The sequence below is a fragment of the Antechinus flavipes genome, chromosome 1, assembly GCF_016432865.1.
Source record: "Antechinus flavipes isolate AdamAnt ecotype Samford, QLD, Australia chromosome 1, AdamAnt_v2, whole genome shotgun sequence".
NCBI classification, from domain to species: Eukaryota; Metazoa; Chordata; class Mammalia; order Dasyuromorphia; family Dasyuridae; genus Antechinus; species Antechinus flavipes.
In genome coordinates, this window is record NC_067398.1 from 60,051,764 (window position 1) to 60,073,680 (window position 21,917).

General features: G+C 40.9%; 1 protein-coding gene and 1 long non-coding RNA gene across 2 annotated transcripts in view; one reads left to right on the forward strand and one right to left on the reverse strand.

Moving 5' to 3' along the window:
• The window catches only part of IQSEC1 (IQ motif and Sec7 domain ArfGEF 1), a 751,998-nt gene extending 744,085 nt beyond the window's left edge, over positions 1 to 7,913 (reverse strand). The window contains exon 1 of the mRNA XM_051983722.1: positions 7,544 to 7,913. Coding sequence (XP_051839682.1) covers positions 7,544 to 7,827 — 284 coding nt within the window. The 5' untranslated portion in view covers positions 7,828 to 7,913. The remainder of the gene's footprint in view (positions 1 to 7,543) is intronic.
• A 697-nt stretch (positions 7,914 to 8,610) lies between these two features.
• On the forward strand, positions 8,611 to 15,874 carry LOC127553200 (uncharacterized). Its single transcript, XR_007951695.1, has 3 exons — positions 8,611 to 9,131; positions 9,288 to 9,531; positions 14,078 to 15,874. It is a non-coding gene; the product is annotated as an uncharacterized LOC127553200 (long non-coding RNA).
• The last annotated feature ends 6,043 nt before the right edge of the window (positions 15,875 to 21,917 follow it).

The window sequence follows — 21,917 nt, forward strand, 5'->3', positions numbered from 1 at the left end:
CCATCAAAATATCATCATCATAATTAACTAAATAATAACAACAACAACACACCATAATTCAAGAACATCAAAGACAGAAGGAAAGGTCTCATATATATGAAAATATGTATAGTAGATTTTTTTAATTAATAAAGAATTGAAAGGAAGGTGGCTATCTATTGACTAGGAAAAGGCTAAACAAACCATGATATGAATCCCATGGAATTATTGTGATAGAAGAAATGCTGAATAGAACAATTCAGAGAAACTTGGGAAGATTAGATGTCTCAATACAGAGGGAAGGACATAGAACTAGACCAATATAATCCATGATATGATGATGTAAAGGAAATCAACATTGAAAATATCAGAACTCTAATTAATGCTAGGGCCAATTGTGACTCCGGTAGGCATGCCTCTGGCCTCTTGACAGAGAGTGAGTAAAATCTAGGTAAAGAATATGGTACACATTGCCAGAGATGCCTACTGTCTTATTTTGTCTTATTTTGCTTAATTATACTTTGTGACCAAGGAAAGTTCTTCTTCAGGGAGGGAAGGAGAGCGGGGGTTGGAATTGGAAGTGACAATTCTATATTTTAGAAGACTATTAATGAAACATTTACTTTAAAATAAAATAACAAATTTTGGCTTTCCCCCAAGTCTATGGGAACAAACCCAGATGCAAGAGACATAACAAGATTAAAAGGTTTGCCTGAGAGTTTGTCTCATTTCCTCAAAGGAGATAATGTATGAAAAATGTTACATGAATTTAGTTATTATTATTATTATTTCCTAAGAAAAGTTTCATAGATTCATAGAACATTTTTGTTTGCCAAGGCCCTTTAAGATAACTTGACCTAACTTCTTTACTTCTCCAAACTGAGATTCAGGGAGAAGAGAGATTTATCCAAAGGACAAAGAGAGCTAGTGACCAAAAGTGGACCAAAATGCCCTTTGCCCTGCCAAGTTCATGTCCTATTTAGCCATCAGTGTCCTTGATGGTACAGTTTTTGTCCATCCTGCTTCTCAGGTTTGGCGCTTTTATAAGTTCATCCTTGATTTCCCTCCAATTACAGTGTCCAGACCTAGACCAGTACTTACCTTTGCCTGACTATCAGAACAAAGTTACTACACACACCAAAGGTCTGATCTGTCTTTCATGTAACTTCCTTGTTAGTTCATATAAAAAACTAATGAAAGGGAAATGCACCCCTAATTGTAATTGTTATTGTTACTACAAATTGTTATTACAAATACTAGAGACCTGAAGCTGAAGGAATCTACTTTTTATAAACTCCTCTAGTAAAGTGGTTTTTTTTAAAGTGGCTTTAAAAAAAATATTTATTATATTATTTACATTTATTTATAGTTTTAATAGATAATATTTAATAAATAAATATATTTAATATTTGTTATATGATTTATAAGTTTCCATTTGACACAGTAACTTCTCTTCCAAAGGAATGCTCCCCTCAAGGAATGTCAGTGGAGAGTCTATGATCCATGCTAAGGATGGAACGGGACAATGAAAAGTTACAGACTTGATGGACATCCTCATAAACACACTGTGGTCCCAATAAGGTGTGGATGCTGCTTTTCCATAAGAAACTGGATTGTTTTATTTGTATTTAATTCCTCAGTGCTGAATATAGTACCTAGCACATAAGAGGCATTGAAAGCATGCTAATTAATTGCTCCTAAATTAAATGCCTTGAAATATAATTAACTGATTTAGTTAAAAAATAATAATAATCTAACTTTTAATCTGCTCTTCACTATCTCCATATCTATAGTCCCAAGAAAAGACATTTCCCCCTGAACAATCCCTAATGCAGACAGGAATCCGAGGAATGACCACATCATTGATTCCAACTAGGTAATTTCATATTTACTTCTGTGATGACAATCCTCCTAAGAAAGGGCAGAAAGAGCATAAATGTTCAGAAGTGAAGTTAAGCAGAGATTTTTCATCATCTTGCTAAACCATCAAAGGAGAGTAAATGTAAACACTATGCATATACTTGAATGTTCTTATTACCCTCAAAAAGTTTAATTACAGATTTTCTTGCAAAGGATGGAAACATGGAACTCATTTTTTCTTCTCAGTTATGTAGCTTGATTGTGCTATAATAATCTTATTAAAGTTGCAGTCTACCCAATTTTACCAATCATAAACTGATCTGTAGAGGCATATCTCAATCATCTTGTAGATGGAAGAAGGAAGAGGGATCAGTGCTTATGAGTATTTGGTCACTCCAACTAGATGGTAAGTACCTGAAAGAAAGAGGTGCTGCTTTCTATTTCTTTTGTCTTCCTCCATAACATATGGTACTAGGCTCTATACCCAGCAATTACTCAATCTTGTCACTTAAATCAACTATAAAATCTGGTTACTTTTAACTCAGGGTACTAAGATCATTAAATCATTAGATTTTAAGCTAGAATGAACTTTAAAGATCAAGTAATGTAACTTATTTTTTAAATGAGGAAATCGGGTAACATTTTGCAACTCTTCATTAAAGTATATATAGGCAACAAAAATGATGTATATATTTCAATTGCAATTCAAAAAACCCATCTTGCTCATTCACCAAAAGGTCTAATGTTTAGAGCTCAATTATCAGACCACAGACTTTAGCCAAAATCCATTTGTCAATATTTTTTAGAAGTTGTAAAGATAGCTGTCATTTTTACAGGGTTGTAAGGATTATAAAACACTTGCTATGTCTTAGCTCTCTTGATCATCACAACAATCCTGAGAGATAAGTGCCAGTTTGGGTTTTTTTTTGTTGTTGTTGTTGTTGTTTTGTTTTGTTTGAGTTTCGGTTTGTTTGCTTCTTTTTTCTTAGGACTCAGTGAAGTTCAGTCACTTGCCATTGCTGGTAATTGTCACAAGTGAAATTGGAATTCAGGTCTCTTGTGATTCCAAATCCAACACTACTCTAACATGAACAACAGTAGATGCTTCAATCTGACTCTTATTTTTTAAATGAGGAAATCAGGTAACATTCTGCAACACTTCATTAAAGTATATATGGACACAAAAATGATGTGTATATATCAATTGCAATTCAAATTCATTCAATCTATTATTATGGAAAGCTAGGAGGCAAGAGATCTCAGAACCTATTTGGGGTGCAAGCATACGTTCTTATGACTATCTGTCTCAAGAATTCTCTGGGAGTACCTGACTTGGAGGCAAAACACTAGGGGTCCAGCCTGGGGATCTATTGTCACTGTTCCACGCCTGACAGTTTCCCTGGAGCTGGAGACTCAGTATTGTGTATTTCAGCAGGGCCTCTCACCAGTGAGATGTTAAATGAAACGGAGCTACTGAAAATGAGACTAGTGCTTTTTCCCTTGATGAGCACCAATTGTTATTGTTAATATACTGGTTCATTACACCTCATAGAAAACCTGACAATAAACTAGCAGCCACATTTTGTTTATTCTGAGCCTGATTTTATTTTCTCTGACTGTTCCTAAACCAAGAGAAGCAGGCTACAGTATGACTGACCCAGTGGATTCTCAGCTTGCATCAAAAATGCAATTTTCACATCTCCCCAGTTCCAGTCCCAGCACCTTCCAAGGAAAAATGTGGACTAAATATGGGAACAGCAATTAGTTACTGATGATGACAGTTATAAATTCTATTTGGAAATTGACAACTCCTTTCCCTCAGCAAAGTTTGCCACTTGGTTACCAAGGGTGATTTTTGAAGAAAAATCGATCCCTGGAGATTGTGTTGCGAGGCATTTACCAACCAACATGTGTCACTGTTTCCTATGAAAACAACAAGGTGCTTTTCCTGTAATTCCAATTCTATCTCCTGGGCAGGATCTAAAGTCCTAGGAGCTTTTTTTCTGGAAATCCTATTTTTTCTTTCATCTGGCACTATGGAGAAAGGGCTATGGGCACACAAAGGTACCCGCCAATCTCTCTGGAGGCTACGGAAGATAGCTTATGAAAAGGGTTATGGGAAAGGGCTAAGGAAAAGTATCCATCCATCAGAGTGATGACCTCTGCATTGCTCAGCTGAATATTTCTCCATGTGATAATATGTTTTGACTATTCTTCCTACATGAAGGTCAGGAACCTAATACTTCTTTTCAGTTTTTTCTTCCCAATATCCTGACTCCCTTGATTAACAGAGGGTTTCTTTCTCTCTACCCCACTTTCACCTGGGAGTTACAACTCTGTGAAATGTCACAATATACAACAAACAGAGATACCTCTCCTAACAACCTATGCTAGCTACTCCTTGATTTCTGGTGGGGATTTAAGGCAACCTGGGGATAGGTGTCCCTTCCTGCATCAGAGCCGTTGTATGCTGACTCCCCATTCTCTAGATCTGGATTGCAGGAAAGGGAAGAAAATGGGGAATGGAAATAATAAAAACAATAATAATATTTTCTATTTGTATATCACTTTAAATTTTATAAAATGCTTTCCTGAGGTGAATAGGTACAATTATTATTATCCCCACTTTACATAAGGGGAAACTGAGGCACAATGGTATTAAGTGACTTTCCCAAGTTACCTATCCAGTAAGTCACAATCTTCTGACTTCATGACCAACACTTATAACACTCCATTTTGCTGCAGCATGGGACTTGGAAAGGGCACTGAATTATAAATTTGGAAAACCTGATTCTGGTTTGGATCGATGTAACATTAGTCTGGTCACATATTCTCTGCATCTCTGTTTTCTTGTGTGTAAAGAAGAAAGGATTGAACTTCTCCAGTCCTTTCATTTGGTCTGATTTTTGGTGACCCCATTTAGAGTTTTCTTGGCAAAGATACTGGGGTGGATGGCCATTTCCTTCTCCAGCTCATTTTACAAATGAGTAAACTGGGGCAAACAGGGTTATATGACTTGCCCAGGGTCACACAGCTAGTAAGAATATGAGGTCAAATTTTATCTCCGGTCTTCCTAACACTAGGCTTAGCACTCTATCCACTTCACCTCAGTGATTTCTAAAGGTCCTTCCAGTGCCAAAATGCTAGGGGATCTTACTTTGTTCTCTCTCCAACAACAGAGTTAAACAGAAGCATTTAGAAGTAAATTTGGTCTTCTCTATATGCCTATAATCTCTAAGAAGGTAGTTTCTTCCCCAGAACAATCTGCTCAGTTCTTCAGCGCCAGCTCCTCTCTTGGAGTAGTCACCTAATCATGTCAAACTCTCCCCTCCAGCACTTTGTGTTTGTACCTGTCCAGGCTCCCATCTCAGCTAGCTGAGAAGTTAAGCCTGATATTGTTTCACTTGACTTAAAGGAAAATTGAGGCATAACAAAAGTATATCTGGGTGGGGGAAAGCTGATCCTCAAGGATCTCTGTTTCCAACTCAACAGGAGCTGGCAGTTCCCCTCTAAGAATTCAGACCTCTGGAATACTTTAGGATACTGAAGCATAAGAACCCTATTCATTTTTGGAAGCTACAGGGGAAAAAAAAAACAGAATGAAGGAAAAGGGAATAGTCCAGATTGGGATTTCAGCACTAGCAAGAAGAAAATTGAAGGCCCTGGAGAGAAAGATTACTGCTTTGGGAACAAAGGGACCCATGTAACAAAAACTGGGGATAGGGTGGGAGGTCCTAAGCTTCTGCTTTAAACTGGAAGCTGAATGCCAAGGAGAATGTAGGATTCCTATCCCATCCTTCATCTCTGTTTAAATCTACTCTCCCAATCTGGCCCAAGCAATAACAGAAACTGAGTACTGAGAAGAGAAAGAGAAAAAGAGAAAGAAAACCTGTCATAAGGGAAGAATTCGGACTGTCCCAGGCAAAATGAGTGAAGGGCTACACCTTTCAGAGTCAAGTATGGCTCTTTTCTCCTAACCACTTTGGACTATGCTCATATAGCTTAGGGAAGGGAATTCCACTTCTACCCCGACTTGAATTTCCCAGACCTTAGCCAGCCCCACTTCTAGTTTTTACTAGCTCCAATCCAAAAGGAAGGTCTCACTAAAGAAAAGCTGTCTTTGGATTATGGCAGGAGTTTTGTCCAGTCTCAGATTTGGCCTAGGCATACTAAGGAGATTGGACAAAGAGGCAGAGAAATGGGAACCAAGAAATTGGGGGGGGGGGGAGTTCATACCAGGGATTGCTCTGGAATCCAGTTATTCTGCCACTATCTCTTCACCCCAAGAAGCCCGTCCAGGACAGATAGCTCCCGGCCTCAGGAAAAAAAAAATCATCTCTGTGTGTGTCTCTGTCTCTCTCAAAACCAGAAAATCTGTTCTCTGTCTCTAACATTCTCTCCTCTCTCTCAAAACCAGAAAATCTGCTCTCTGTTTCAGGTTAGGAGGCGCTCTTGGTTCAGGGGAGCAGCAGAAGAAAAACCGACACCCATGAGTTTCACTGGGGTAGTCAAGTGGACGCCAGGGAATAGGGAGGTTTGGGACAAAGCTATGGCCTCAACACTCAGATCCCTAGGGCCTTCAGAAAAGGGAGATAGTGCTTATAAATCTCCTCTCCACTCCCTGCTCTCCACAGAAGGGTGACTCATGCAGGCAGCCAGTGGTGGGGTGGAGGTGCATTAGGGTCCTCGGCTGGAACCTGGGAGGCAGGGACTATTTTCTCTCAGCCTAAATCTAGACAGTTTTCCATTAACGAGCACCCAGTAGTTCACAAAAAGGATATCCTGGCCAGGTGGGTTGGAAGATCGCCATCCTACTCCCCCCAGTATCTGAGAGGTAGGAGACAGGTATGTAGGAGAAGTGGCCTTGGCTTTGTATTCATGAAACAGAAGATTAGCACCTGCTCACCCGTAAGAGGAAAGAGATGCTGGGACCTGTCCAACCACCCTACCTTTCTCTGCTCCACCCCTACTTCCCCTTCAACGTAGAAAGGCTCCTCAAGACAACCTGGATCCTGAGCCAGTCCACACTAATAGGGTTAGAAATTCCGGCCAGTATTTGAGGGGAGGGTAGAGGAAAAAAGCCAACTCCCACTGGCTGAATTCCAGATGAACCCCCAGAACATCAGGAGTCCTAAATCCCACCCGGGTAGGCAATACGAGCGGGGGCAAGAGAGGATGAAGCCTTCAGAGGCACAAAAACACTTCTTAGAGAAGAGCACCACTTTCCTTTCCCTCCAGCCCATCTCAACCTTGTCCCTCCACATCTCCATCTCCACTATACTGCAAAAAAAAAAAAAAAAAAAAAAAAAAAAAGAAGAAGCAGCTTGGTACGTTCCCTTCACAAGCCACCCGCCGGCGCTGGGAAGCGAGCGCCGGGATCGGCTGGGGCAGCAACCCTTGTAGACTCGTATAGCTAAGCAAGGACTCGCAGGGCTCCAAAGTCGCCCTTCCTTTTGCCCAGATCAGTAATCTAGCCCATAAATGCCTCACACACCTCGTCGCCTTCACTATCCTGTCCAAATATTCCTGGCGAACCTCCCAACCCTCCGATAACTTTCAGGGCGCAAACTCTCGGGTGCGCCACCGGGGTGGCGGGATGGCAACCAAGTGCTCCTCCCAGCCTCCTCTCCCCGACACCCAGCCCCGCAACCCCAGGCGCGGACCCCTCTGGTCCCGCGGTCGTCTCGGTCCCAGCCCAGCTTACTTTTCGTGGCGGACGTTCTCCAGGATGGCCCCGAGGGGCGGCGCGGGAGGGTGCGCTGAAGGGGGTCCCGGCTGTGCGGTGGCCCCGAGGCGGCAGGAGGCCAGGTGCCGCTGGTGCTCCTCCTGCAGGCAGGCATTTTCCCGGTACAGCCGCGCCACTTGCTGCTCCAGCTCTTCGATCCGCCGCCGCTGCCGCTCCAGCAGCTCCTGCTGAGCCTCGATGATTCGGTTCAGCTCCTTCAGATACTCCGCCGCCTTGCTCGGGTTCTCCACCGGACTCTCCATGGCCTCGCCGCCGCCGCGCCGCCCCACCCCTCCTGCCCTGGCAGCCCAGGGGCCGAAGTGCTGGCGGAAGGCTTGGGACCGGTGGGCGGGCGAGCCACTAGGGGCAAGGCTGTTCTCCACTTTCTGCCCTCGAGGAGGGAGGCCACGCGTCGGGGAGCGAGGAACTTGAAGCGGGTAGGGGAGAAAGGGCGGAGGAGAGGAGTCCAGTTCGGGGCTAAAGCCGCCCCTCCCCAGCGGAGCCCTCCGGTTGCCCTGGCTGCTTCTCAAGCTAGGGCGCGCAGGGGCCGGGGCGGAGGCAGGGGCGGCGGCGAAGGCGCCAAGGAGCTGGGGCTCTGGCTCCGGCTCCGGGCCGCCATTGCTCGACGCTGAGCTTCGGTCCCTCGGTCCAGGGAGGAGGCAACTACTGCTGCTGCCTCCGCGGCGGCGGAGGGGAGGGAGGAGTCCGGCTGCGCGGCTCGCTCCCCGCCTGCCTGCCCGCGGCTCCGCTCTTCAGCGCGCGCTCTCCCTCGTCCCTTTCTGCTCTCCCTCTGGTTTCCTTCCTTGCTTCCTTCCTTCTTCCTTCCTTCCTCCTCCGGGAGAGTAGGGCTTAGCGACTAGCCTGCAGATGCCCCCATGAAGGCAACACCGCTGCCTCTCCTGCTGCTGCTCTGCTCTGCTGCTGCTGCTGCTCCTTCTCCTGCTCCTGCCGCCGCCGCCGCAGGCAGCCCCAGGAGCGGCGTGAGCCTGTCAGCGGGAGTGGGACATAGGGGGCGGAGAAGAGCGAGGCGGAGGCTGAGGGAGCTCCAGCCCGGACCGTGGTGTGCACCCACCCGGGCCGGCAGCGCCCGGGACCCGCCGCCACTGCCGCTGTTCTTCTACCTGGCGCGGAGTGGAGTTTTGCAAAGTGCCGCTTTCTGTCTCTGTGGGTGTGAGAGCAAGAGCTAGAGAGCGAATGTGTGAGTGCGAAAGCGAGAAAGCGAGTGTGAGTGTGTGCGCGCGTGTATGTGTGTGTGTGCGTGTGTGCGCGCGCGAGTGTGTGAGTGCGGTTTGATGTGTGTGACTGTGTGCGCGCGTGTGTGTGCGTGCGTCGTCCCTCCCCCGCCCGTCGTTGCCCGAGACCCGAGCAAGAGCCTAGGGCCCCAGGGCCGGGACAGTTCCAGCAGCAGCGCCACCAGCTCCAGCGCCGAGCACTCTCCCTCGGCCTGGGGTCAAGATTCGGGCAAGACCCTAACGTCCCAGCAACCTGGCGGGAGCAGGAAACTGGGGTGGGGGAGTAGGGAATAAGACGGGCAACTGGGGTCCCAGATCTCTCACTCCCTGGAGCGGTCAGTAATCAGGCCAAGGTTGGAGACTGGGAAGGGCTGAGCTACAGCCTGGTAGGCTGGGCAACTCCTGCTGGGCAGGAGGCGGGGCGGGGTGGGGCAGCGCTCTGGGACTGGGATGCTTTCCTCCCCGGAGGTTCAAGTGTTTGTGTCTTTCAGCTTTCGGACAGCGCCTGGGGCCTGCGCCGGGGAAGGACTAAAGGAAGGAAGTCTTGCTCTGGGTCCAGGAGAAAGGACCATCGGAGAGGAAGCCGAGCTTTAACATCCCAACCCTGGCAATGTACTATCGTGGCATTCTGCTTAGATCCTCTTCTGCCAGCCTCAAAGCCCAGGGCTGCTCAAAGACGCAGCCTGGACCTTAACCAAAGGACCCCTTTTCAGCACAGTAACCTGGAAACAGAAGGTGAGAAAGCCTTGGGAGTGTCTGGAATAATAATAGTTGGCGTTTGTGGAGTATTTCTACATTAACACTTTCTTCATTGTAATACGATGAGGTAGGTAGAAAAAGTTAATAATCTCCATTTTACAGATGAGAAAACTGAGGCTGCGTACGGACTTGTCTCATAGTAAGTGGTAAAGGGGGAATTTCAACTCATATTTCTAACTCCAAGTTCAGTGATATTTCTGAACTACAACAGGTTGCCTATCAAAATCTGACTAGTAGGAAATGTGTATTTTTTGGAGCTCAGGGTTTCTGCACTCTCTCACAAAATCCTTGATTCAAGAATTCAGCAAGAACCCCTCTCCTCGACCCCATTTCCATATGACCCAGAGTATCATCTCTCTAGGACTCAACTGAATCCTCTGGAGATAATTCCAGCATGACAGAGAATAAATCCTTCTTTAAGACTTGTAGCATATCTTTCTCTTCTGTGTCTTTTTTGCTTCTCAAACTATCTTCTTTTCATCCACCCCAAGACTCATAAATCAGATATTCAGCCCCTTGGATTTGAGTGTGAACACAGAAAAATACGGCACTGGCTCCTCTCCCTCCCCATCGGAGACTGAGAGGTAAAGGTTGAAAAAAGGCTGGAGATCTGTCTTTTTCAATCCCTTCCTCCCAGACACCACCTAATCTCATGAGCAGAGGAAAAAAAAAAAACCAGCAGGGAATGAATCACGTTGCCTCAGTGACAATTAGAATTAAGCATAAGGTGGCTTTTATAGCCAGTGGGTGTTTGAATGTCTTCAAATTTTATGACCCATTTCCCAATTCATTCCCCCTCCCCCTTGCTCAGACTGTTCAGTCCCTCCACCCCTTTGGGCAATGGGAAAGGTGAGGGAAGTGGTAATGAAGAAGAAATGGAAGGCTCACCATCTGCCTCCTGCCTAACTGATTTTCCTTGACCTCCATTATAGTCATCCTGGTGTGTTTCAATTACTTCAAAATCCCCAGAGTTGTAGGTAAAAAGTATATCTGATCCAGCAGGGAAGCCAAACAAAACACCCTTCCTTTTACCATCCCATCCTCACTTTTCCATTCCCCCTTTACATCTATCCAAAGTTTATCTTCTTAAGAAGGAAAGAGCATCTTTGGGCACTAGGAAGAGATCAACATGGATTGGAGTTGGCTTTGGGATTTTTAAGAAAGCCAGTTAATAATAAACTATAGACTTAGAACAATTATCACTATCGATAACAACTGAATGCTAGGAACTATCCTCAGCACAGGAAAAGAGTTGGATATACTGTTTACATTTCTACTTTGATTTGTTAACATGAGTCAGACCTTAGACTTTGATTACAGGTGCCATTAAAGTATTGACCGAGCCAGGGTCCCTGCTGTGAATCAATATCAACCAGTTCTGATTAATGACTCATTGTCCACCAAGAAGGAGGTCTCTCTGTATGACACAGTGCCCCATCCTTGCTTCTGCCCCTTCCTTGGTTCTGTGTTCTTCAATTTTTTTTTAAATTAATAACTTAGAGGAATATATAGAAGGTTTCTTGTCAAATGTGTGTGCATTTGTATGAAATTCCTTCAAAACTTTTGAAAGGAACATGGTGTGGGGGAAGTAATGTGCAACTGGCAGAGTGAAAACAAAATTATTTTGACATGGAGAGATGGTGGGTCACTAAGAAATAAAGCTAAATGCCACCATTTAGGTTCAAAAAAATCAATTTGCACAATTTCAGGATAGGGGAGATGACCTGTTTCTAATTCATAAGAATAACTCCTGAAGGCTTTACCATAAGCTAACCATGAGCTAACAGTAACAGTAATTAAAAAAAAAAAACTAATGAAATCTTTCTTCAAAAGATCTGTTTCCTTTAAGCTAATTATTCTTTCTACCTATGAGATATTACTTTTCCATGCCTTAGTAAACAGATTCATTAGTTTTTATGGCTAAAAAAAAAAAAATTCTTCTCAGACAATTTTCTGGTAACAGGCTTCTTCAGATTTAGCATAGTATTATAGAAGGAAAAACCTTAGACTTATAGTGAAAAGATCTGGTTTCAAAGTGAACTACCCTATTTGCTACCACTAGCTAATATTTGTAGTTCTTTGAGATATGAAAAACAAACTACCTTTATCTCATATAATTTTCATAATAATCCTGAGAGATAGATACTATTATCTCCATTTTACAGACAAGACTACAGGAGTTAAGTGAGGAGTTAAATGACTTGCCCAGAATCACACAGTATACAGGGTTAGATTTTAATTCAGATCTTCCTGACTCCAGGTCCAGCTCATCAGATTACCTTTAGTCATTGTCCAGTCTTATCTGACTCTTCATGACCTCATTTGGGGTTTTTTGGCAGAGATATTGGAGCGGTTTGCCATTTTCTTCTTCAGCTTATTTTTTACAGATGAGGAAATTGAAGAACAAAGGGTTAAGTTATTGGCACAGGGTCACCCAGCTAATGTAAGAAGCCAGATTTGAGCACATGAAGATAAGGCTTCCTGATTCCAAGCCCATCCTCTATCCACTGCATCACCTAATTAGTGGAGTCAAATGGCTCTGGAAAAGTGAGCCTGGTTAGTGGCTTTGTACAACCCTCCCCTACTTCAGTCCAATTCACTTGTGTGTCATGGCATCATATTTCTGATGTCGTGGTTTTCTTCAAGAACTGAAGAACAAACAACAACAATAACAGCTGCCCCACTAGCAGTAGGCTACCTAGCTTAAATTCTACTGTAATAGTGCTCAAAATCTCAGAGTCACCTTGATTGCATCAGACAGGGATAGAACTGGAGGAATCCTATATTAATAACAGGCTGTTGTAATGTTCAGATGAAGGAAGATAAAATTGTGTTTGCTGCTGACCAGATCACATTTAAATAATACATTCAGCTTGGAGTTCCATATTTAAAAGTAGCATTAATAAACCAGAGAATGTTTTGAAGAGAATGGCCAAGAGTCAGATGAGTCTGGAAACCATGTCATATGGTTGAAGAATCTTTAGCATAGAGAAGAGAAAATTAAGAAAATTAAGTTGTCTCTAAATAATTTGGAGTCTTGTCCTGGAAAGAAGGGGCAGACATCAGAATCAAGACTAATGGGTGAAAGCTATATTTGAATTGAATTTGAATTTGAAGGAGGAAAAGGAATTACCTCCCAATGTGGTAAGAATATATTACTGGAAGTATTCAAGGTGAAATAATAATAATAATAATTAATAATAATAGCTAGCATTTATATAGCACCTACTATGTGCCAGAACCTGGCTGAGCATTTTCAAATATTATCTCATTTGATCCACATCACAATCCTGGGAGCTCAATATTATTATTCCTATTTTGCATTTGAAGAAACTGAGATAGACGTTAAGTGTCTAAGGTCATACAGCTATTACATGTATGAGGCTGAATTTGAACTTAGGTCATTCTGCCTATAGGCACAGTGCTGTATCTCAGTTGCCTCAATATCAGAGATTTTATAGAAAGGATTCTTACAAGGAGGTGGGATTAGTTGACATAAAATTCCTTCTGAGTTAAATTTTATTATTCTAAATATGAGTGAAATTCAAAGACACTTATGGGAATTCAACACAGATTACATTTAAATAACTTTGCAAGCCTTAAAGTACTGTATTACTAGTACTTATAAGTATTAAACTGGGAGGCAGCTAGGTGACACAGGGGATAGAGCACAGGCCCTGAAGTCAGGAGGATCTGAGTTCAAATCCACCCTCAGACACTTAACACTTCCTAACTGTGTGACCCTGGGCAAGTCACTTAACCCCAATTGCCTCAGCAAAAATAAATTAATAAAAATTTAAAAATAAATAAACAAATGATTATTAAACCTGTGTCTCTGTATGGTGCATGTATATGCATACAAATGTCTATGCAGTGGAATCTGAGAAAGTTGAATTCAAATCCAACTCCACCCATTTATTAGCTTGGTGACCCTGGGCATGGCACTTAACCATCTATTTCTTTCAGTTTGCTTATTTCTAAAATGGGGATAATAAAAGCATCTCCATCCTAGGTTATTGTGAGGATCAACATGGTAATAATTATATAGACCTTAGCACAATTCCTGGCACATAATAAGTACTATATAATGTTAGCTATTACATATCCATATATAAAGATCTGAAATTGTTATTTTCATCAAAATGGGGAAATTCCCATTATTGAATATTCATTATTGAAATATCCTTCCTTATTTATATGAGCAACTTGACTGTAATATAGAATTTTGGATTATTGCCTGGGATATGAGACATTATAACAATCAACCAATAGACCTTTATTAAGCACCTATAATATTCCAGACACTGATGACTTGCCCATGGTCATACAGATAGCATGTGTCAAATGTAGGATTTGAAGCCATGTCTTCTTGATTGGGATTACCTTCTGTCTACTTCCATACACAAGTTCTTATTAATTATATTAGTATATTATATATTATATTACTAATATGGCATATAATTCATTGTACTATAATTAATTATAGCTATTATGATAATGAACACATTTTATTTCCTTACAGACAAAAATGCCTGAAACATATAATAGAAGAGAAAACTAAATCCTATTTAATGAGGTTTATTATCCTCTGCTGTGGCCATTAGCTTGTTTTGAACATGACTCAGAGATGGACTGCAGATTCTTAAGTCAGCAGCTCTGACCACTAGTTCTCTTGACTCACAGGAACCAGATAAAACAGGAACTTTTAGAGATCATCTAGTCCAGCCTAAATCCGTGGAAATGAATTGAACGAGGATTGTACAAGAACAAATTGCCCAGGATTATACAAGAACAAATTGACAGCGCCAAGATTTGATCCCAGGTCCCTGGATTCCAAATCCTGCACTTTTTTCTACTGAACTGTGTCTGAGATGAAAAGGGAAATCAGATTAAAAAATTAAAGGGAATTTCATGTGTAAAAGGACAAATGACTGAGCTTGGAAGCTCTGCTTGCTTTTGTGGACAGTGTTTGGTCCTTAGCCAGGACTCCTCCATATGGGCCACAGATCCTTAGGACCAGAAGCACTGGCCAGCTTGCCAAATGCCCTGATTGTGTGTGTGTGTGTGTGTGTGTGTGTGTACATGCATGTGTAGAAATGTTTAATATTTATGTGTGTATTACATACACATGTGTATGAGTATGTACGTGTGTATTTATGTGTATGTGGCCAAAGAGAAGTTAGATCGAGACTGTGAAAGTCTTAACAGGCTTATTAAGCTTTTCATAATGATGTCAGGTCTCAAAGATCTGTAGCCACAGCAGCTTATTAAAAAAAAAAAAAAGCAGAGCAGAATCTTTGGGGAATAAATTGTTTGAGGTTTTAAAAGAAGGAATAATGCAGTCCTCCACAACTCTGTACCACCTGCTTCAGCCCTGTTTCAAAGCCAGGTGGAAACCTGTCCATAAACAACCCCAGCTGTATTGCCCTGTGCACAGTCAGAGCTGAAAAAGAATTTCCCACTGAAGCATTCAACTTGAGAAAAAACCATTGGAAAAAATATTTGTTTACCAGTATAGCACCAGTAAGTATGGCTGTTTAGACCACATTACACACTGCTGTGCACAATAGACATCCAGTTAATATTTGTTGAGGGAATGAGCAACCCCCAAACAAATAACAGAACAGCAAAAGCAGCTCCTGGAATGTGATAGCTGAACACTCGGGGACCATGTGATCCAGCTCTCCCTGGCACCTTTCTTAGAAGTTCACAGCACACAGAGTCTTCAATCTCTCTTTGTTCAAGCTTAAAAAAAAAAAAGTGTTTGTTTTGCTTATAACCTAGAATGGCTAAGTGACTTGCTTAAGGTCTTAAAGAAGCAAACTAAAGCAGTGGAGAAAGGATCACAGACCTTGTCTTCAGAAGATCTGGACTGAGAGTCCCAGCTTTAATATTCATATGTCTTTGGATGAATCTTTCACCTTAATAAAACCTTGTTTCTTTATTTGGAAAGTAATTCTTAGAAAAAATATTTGATTAAATATCACAATCAAAGGATCCGACTTGATTTTTCTGCTTCCCTACTCTCCACTCTCTCAGCCCTCCTAATCCCAGGGACTAAACTAAATAATAAGCTGGCATTAGAAACAGCAAAACCTGAAAAGATCCCAATATAGCCGGGCAACTGGTAACAATCCACAATAATCTGGACACAGATTCTGTGAGTTTTGCTTATGACATTATATTAAAACCCAAAACAAATGAAAAGAGATACAAATGATCTTTATAGATAATGGAAGATAATATTAGTAGCTAAAGTTTTGTGTAGTGGTTTATGGTTGTAAAAAAAATATTTTCCCAATAAATCTCTAAAAATAATTACTATTTGGCCTCTAAATGTATATCATTCTCTATGGTAGATAAGGAAGAAATTCATATGGTGTTAAAGAATGGTATTAAACCCTCTCCTAATACAAGAAGCAACAGATGAGTGTATCTAGGGACCAGCATTGTGGCCACTGTGATCCAATCAAGTGATGGCCTTGGATCCAGTTCTGAACCAGGTCTGAAACCCACCTCTAACACTTACCAGTGACAATAGTAAGATCATTCAGTCTTCCCAGTCTTTCTGATCATCTCTATGAAATGGAGCTCAGAGGGAGTGTGAGGTCATGAACAGAGGACTAGCCTAGGAGTCAGGAAGTCCTGCCATATATTAACTGTGTGATCATGACATAGCCAAGTTATTTAACCTCTAAGATCACAAATTACTGATGAATAACTGGTCTACATTTGTGAAGGGAGTTTCTACAATGGGAGTTCTCACACTAATGAAATCGCAGTCTGGGCCAATATAATAATATTAATTATTACTATCATTAATGATATTAAGCTAGGGACTACCTCATAGGGTTTTTTATGACTCAAATGAGTTAATATGTATAAAATGATTTACAAAATTTAAAGTGCCATATAAATGTCAATGATTATTATTCAAATGGGTCTATAATGGTACTTCTCCTACCAACCTTGCAGTTACTATGAAGAAAGTGCAGTGTAAGTCATAAAATTATTGATAAATGTTAGCTAACACGATTACTTTACCTCATATCCTTCTTCAGGCCAAGCTAAATAGTTTCATCTGTTCATCCAACAAGAAGTGATTGGGTGCCATTGTCTACTGATAAATAACTAGTGCCCTTCCTTCTGTCTGTAACTAGTCACTTCCTAGAGAAGGCTAATTAGATAACTAGGAATTTTTGTATCTGAGACATGAGAGGGGAAAGTTAGGAAGTTGGTGCTAGTGAGACTTTTTGATCCAGCAGTGTCTCTCTACTGGATCTGTATCCCAAAGAGATCATAAAAAAGGGAAAATGACCCATATGTGCCAAAATGTTTGTGGCAGCCCTTTTTGCAGTGGCAAGAAACTGAAAACTAAGTGGATCAATTGGAGAATGGCTGAATAAATTATGGTATATGAATATTATGGAATATTGTTGTTCTATAAGAAAAGATCAGCAGGATGATTTCAGAGAGGCCTGGAGGAACAAACATGAACTGATGCTGAGTAAAGTGAGTAAAACCAGGAGAACATTGTACACAGCAACAGCAGGGTTAAGTGATGATCAACTGTGATAGACTTGGCTCTTTTCAACAATGAGATGATTCAGGCCAATTCCAATAGACTTGTTATGGAGAGAGCCTTCTCATTCCAGAGAGAGGACTATGGGAACTGAGTGTGGACCACAACATAGTATTTTCTCCATTTCTGTTATTGTTTACTTGGGTTTTTTCCTTTCTCATACTTTTCTTGTTGATCTGATTTTTTTTAATACAGCATGATAAATGTGGATATATATATATGTGTGTGTGTGTGTATGTATACATATATATATATGAATTGCACATATTTAAAATGTATTGGATTATTTGCTATCTAGGAAACAGGGGAGAAGGGAGAGAGAAAAAATTTGGAATACAAGGTTTTGCAAGGGTGAATGTTGAAAAGTATCTTTGCATGTATTTTGAAAAATAAAAAGCTCTTATTGAAAAAAAAAGAAAGACAATTCTGGTTTTCAAAAAGTTTATACACTAGTAAAGGAAGGTAACACATAAAAGGTGGGAGGATGAGAAGACCGTCTTTCGGATAATGGTGGTGAAGACCACAGAAAGATAACTTTAAGTTTTTTTCCAAAAAGGAAACACTTCTGAAGAAAGTCACCAATTGGAGAAGAGGAACATTTGGTGGAGAAATGTCCCAGGGTGAGTGAAGTTATAGGTAAATATGCAACTGAATAATTTTGGAAAATTAGAAGCACAGTGAGGAAGGGAATAATAAAAAGGACTCTGAACCTCAGGAGATGCTCAGAAGCACAGCTGAGGTGGGAAGCAGGGGAAGAATTCACATGGCGAGGTGAGGGGAGGAAGCATTCTCAGGGAGGGTGCTCTCACCATTGTATACACATACACACACACACACGTATATATTCTATATTTTGTTGCTCTGAGGCAAAGCCTTATTTGCCTAGTCCTAGCTACAGTTTTGCTTCCTAGAAAATCATACATAATCCCAAATTTTTTTATTCAAAACAAAATTTATTTTTTATCTAGTTGATAATACATTGTTCCTTTTACATGGTTGAACCTTGTATCACCAGTTTTAGGAGCTATCAAGAGATAATTTGATCAAGTTGTTTAATTTTTTTTTCTTTTCATTACTTCATTTTCTAAAAAACAAAGCATGCCTGCTGAAATTAAGAAGAGAATTTGGAGGCTGAATAAAATCTTAGGAGTCAACAAACCCTCGCATTTTTACAGAGAGAGAAAATGTGTGTGTGTGTGTGTGTGTGTGTGTGTGTGAGAGAGAGAGAGAGAAGAGAGAGAGAGAGAGAGAGAGAGAGAGAGAGAGAAAGAAAGAGAGAGAGAGAGAGAGAGAGAGAGAGAGAGAGAGAGAGAGAGATTTCTTGCTCAAACAAGTCATATGGAAAGTCCAAACAAGAATACATTCTTGTTCCTGTGGACATCTTAGTACCATAATCCGCCTTCCTGCTATCTATGGGAAGATTGTACTCCTGGTCAGTAGAGAACTGGATTACTCCAGGAAGTGGTAAAAGACCTTCTTTTAGTTTGTGTTCACTCTTCTATCTTTCTACTGATCCTGGTTTAGAGCCTTTCCCCATCCCCTTGATCCTCCTAGATAACTAGCAGGATGCCAATGAATTCTCCACCATGGTCTCTTGCTTATAGGAGATGTGCTAGGCTTCTGGAATCATCCTTTCTTGCCCTAGAATTATCCTTGCATTGATGATTAAATTCTGGAGAAGATCACAAAAGAAAATTTCAGACTTTTTCAGATTCTTTCTTTTCTCTGAATGGGGAATGGGGACCTGAGAGTTGCAGAGAATAGAGAGGGGAAGAGGGAGAGTGTCACTTCAATTCCTCTTTAAATATTTATTAGGTGTCTGCTATGAATGAGACACTGTACTAACTATCCCTGGCCTCTGGGTGTTTATATTCTGGGGGAAAACAACAATATATAAATGTAGTATCATATTATATTGCATATATAATATTATATATGCTTATATAATGTGATAAAATACTGTATTATATTGTGCACATTATATAATATATAAAGTTCATTTAATGTAACAAAATATATTGAATTACATATTATATTGTACATATTGCATAATATATAATTAATTCTGTATATATAATCACACACTTTATATATAATTTTATATATTATATATTATGTAGTCTATATGATATACATATACACATGATATATATACATAACACTATACACACATGCACACACACACACACACACATATAGTAAATTTGAGAGTGATGGAAGCATTAACAATTGGGTGGGAAGATGCATCAAAAAAGGCTTTATTTTGTATTACAGTTGAATCTTGAAAAGAAGTAGAACTTCCAAAGGGCATGAGTAAGGAGAGAAAACATTTCAGGCAATAGTGGAAGGAGACTTTGAAGGTCTGGAGGAAGGAGAAAAGGTGTTGTGTAGTGGTGAGAGTAAGCAGGATATGTTGGTGTCAACCAGGCAATGATAGTAAGTGAAAATTTAACAGAAAAACTCCACAAAGAGAATAAACAATTAGTATTTTCTCTTTGCATGCGGAGCCTTTCACCTGGAGGTGTGAGGGCTTACCATTCCCATCTCCTGGGAGAGCCAATTCCCCTTGCTCCTTAAGATCCAGCTCATTTATTACAAGCAGTATAACATTTTCCATCCTGCTGTTAATCAAGTATTGAATTAAGGTTTTAGCAGGAAGATTTTAGGGACATTCATCTGGGTCTGGTGGTGCAAATTCCCTGGGCAGAGCTACGTCCCACAGAAGGCCATGCGTCATTTCAGGTAGATGGGGTGAGTCAAAGAACCATGTCCAGAAGCACGAGGATGGATTTCAAAGGGAACCAGTAAATACATCACATGCATATAGCAACTACCAAGCAGTGTCAGAGGAAGATAAAAGTTCTCTGGGATTTAAAAAAAAAATGTTTAGCTTATCTCTGCTTTCTAACTTTTCCTCTGAAGCAACTAGGAAAACTGTCATATCAGATTTTCCAAATGCCTTCTTTTAATTTTGTTTTTTTTTTTTTCTGTATGACGTGCTCCTTCCCTGCCAAGCTTACACTATAATAGGAAACTGTTCTGTAAAGCATGTGACCCACCTTTCTGCACAACACACAAACCCAGGGGCTAGCAAGGCTTTGGAAGAACAGATCATTTTTTTGTTACACAGAGTTGTGATTTTCAACACAGAACCTTGTAACAATACTTGAAAAGAACAGCTCATCCCTGACAAGGGTGGCAGCATTGTAGACTTGGTTGTGACTTTTAAAATAACCTTGCAAACCGGGGCATAACTGAGTAGCATACTGGCTCATAGGCTCTTCAGAGTGGGAGGTCAAAGTCCAAATATAAATCTTACAAATGAGGCAATTGAGGCACCGAGGTTGAATGATTTGTTGAACATCATACAGGAAATAGAGAGATGGCCTGATAAAGTGGATAGAGAATAAATCTATTAACGACTTCATAAAAGACTTGCCTCTGACGCATACTAGTTGTTGCCCCACACAACTAATTCAATTACCCTTCAAGTATACTAGACTACTCTATGTTGTCTATGTTGCAGAAATGAATCAACTCACTGTGGTCAAAGGAACTTCCTTATCTTTTATCCTAACATCAATCAAATCACAGGTTCAGTCTCTATCCTATTCTATCTAAACTGTGCTATCCTCTCTCCTCCCATTCTATCTCATCCAATTCCATTCTACCTCATCCTGTTACAGAAACAATAAGCAGAAGAATTGGAATTCAAACCTTGGTTATTTGACTCCAAATCATCATAAATATTCTTGTCTGAATCCACTCTAAACTAGGTAGCTATGGGATGATCACTCACTTCTTTGCTTCCTTGTCTGTAAGATAAGAGAATTGGATGGGAAAAAAATGTTTCAACAAGAACTACTTGAAAATTAGAAAATAATCTGGCAGAAATTAGATTTTGATCTATATTTTACAACAAGCCCCACAATGAATGTTCAATATGAAAATGTGAACACATTAAAAAGAAAGAGGGTAGGAATACACAAAGAGCCTTCTGCCTTTTACTACCTATGATTTATTAAAATATTCATTTTCAAAAAGTATTTTATGCAAACACCTTAATGAACATTCTCTTCCTTTTCTAAGAGTGATGAGGGCATGAGTGGGATAGGAAGCTACCCAGTAAGAAGTATAAATCATACCGTGAGATTTATAAATGTATGTCCTTTTTCTTTCTCACCTAAAGCATCAATTTGCCTGCTTGACCCAAGGAGCTAGAAAAGTCTCCCTTCCTCCACTCCCAAATGCCCAGTCAAGAGTGAGGAAAGCATACGGATCCTTCTTTGTCCTTGTTTTAAGACAATTCCATATTTGATTCTTCCCTGGATCAGCCACTGAAAACACTAAGATATAGGTCAGTTTGAAATCAACTACACTCTATTCTGTCTTCCCCCTCCCCCGCATTACTATTGATCATTCATCCCTGCTTCATTTTTCTAATCTAGGCAAAATCTTGGGCTCTAAAACTTTCCTTTCCTAACTGAAACTTAGCTGCCTGGTATCAGAATCACTCTCTGCAAGAAAACTTGAGAAGCAAAGTCACCCTGAAGTGTTTTTAGTAACTGGTCCCAGTTGAATATGCCTTGTCTCTCAGAGAACACTTTCATTTATCAATTCATATGGTAGAGAGGAAAATACTTTGGGGTGTCAGGCCATCTCTGGATTCTTCAAATCACACCATCAGCTATGTTGATCCTGTCTGCAGAAACTCCCCACCAGGAGTCCCATTCCTCCTAATGCTCTGAGCAATTTACTTTCTAGGACCATTTTGGACCAT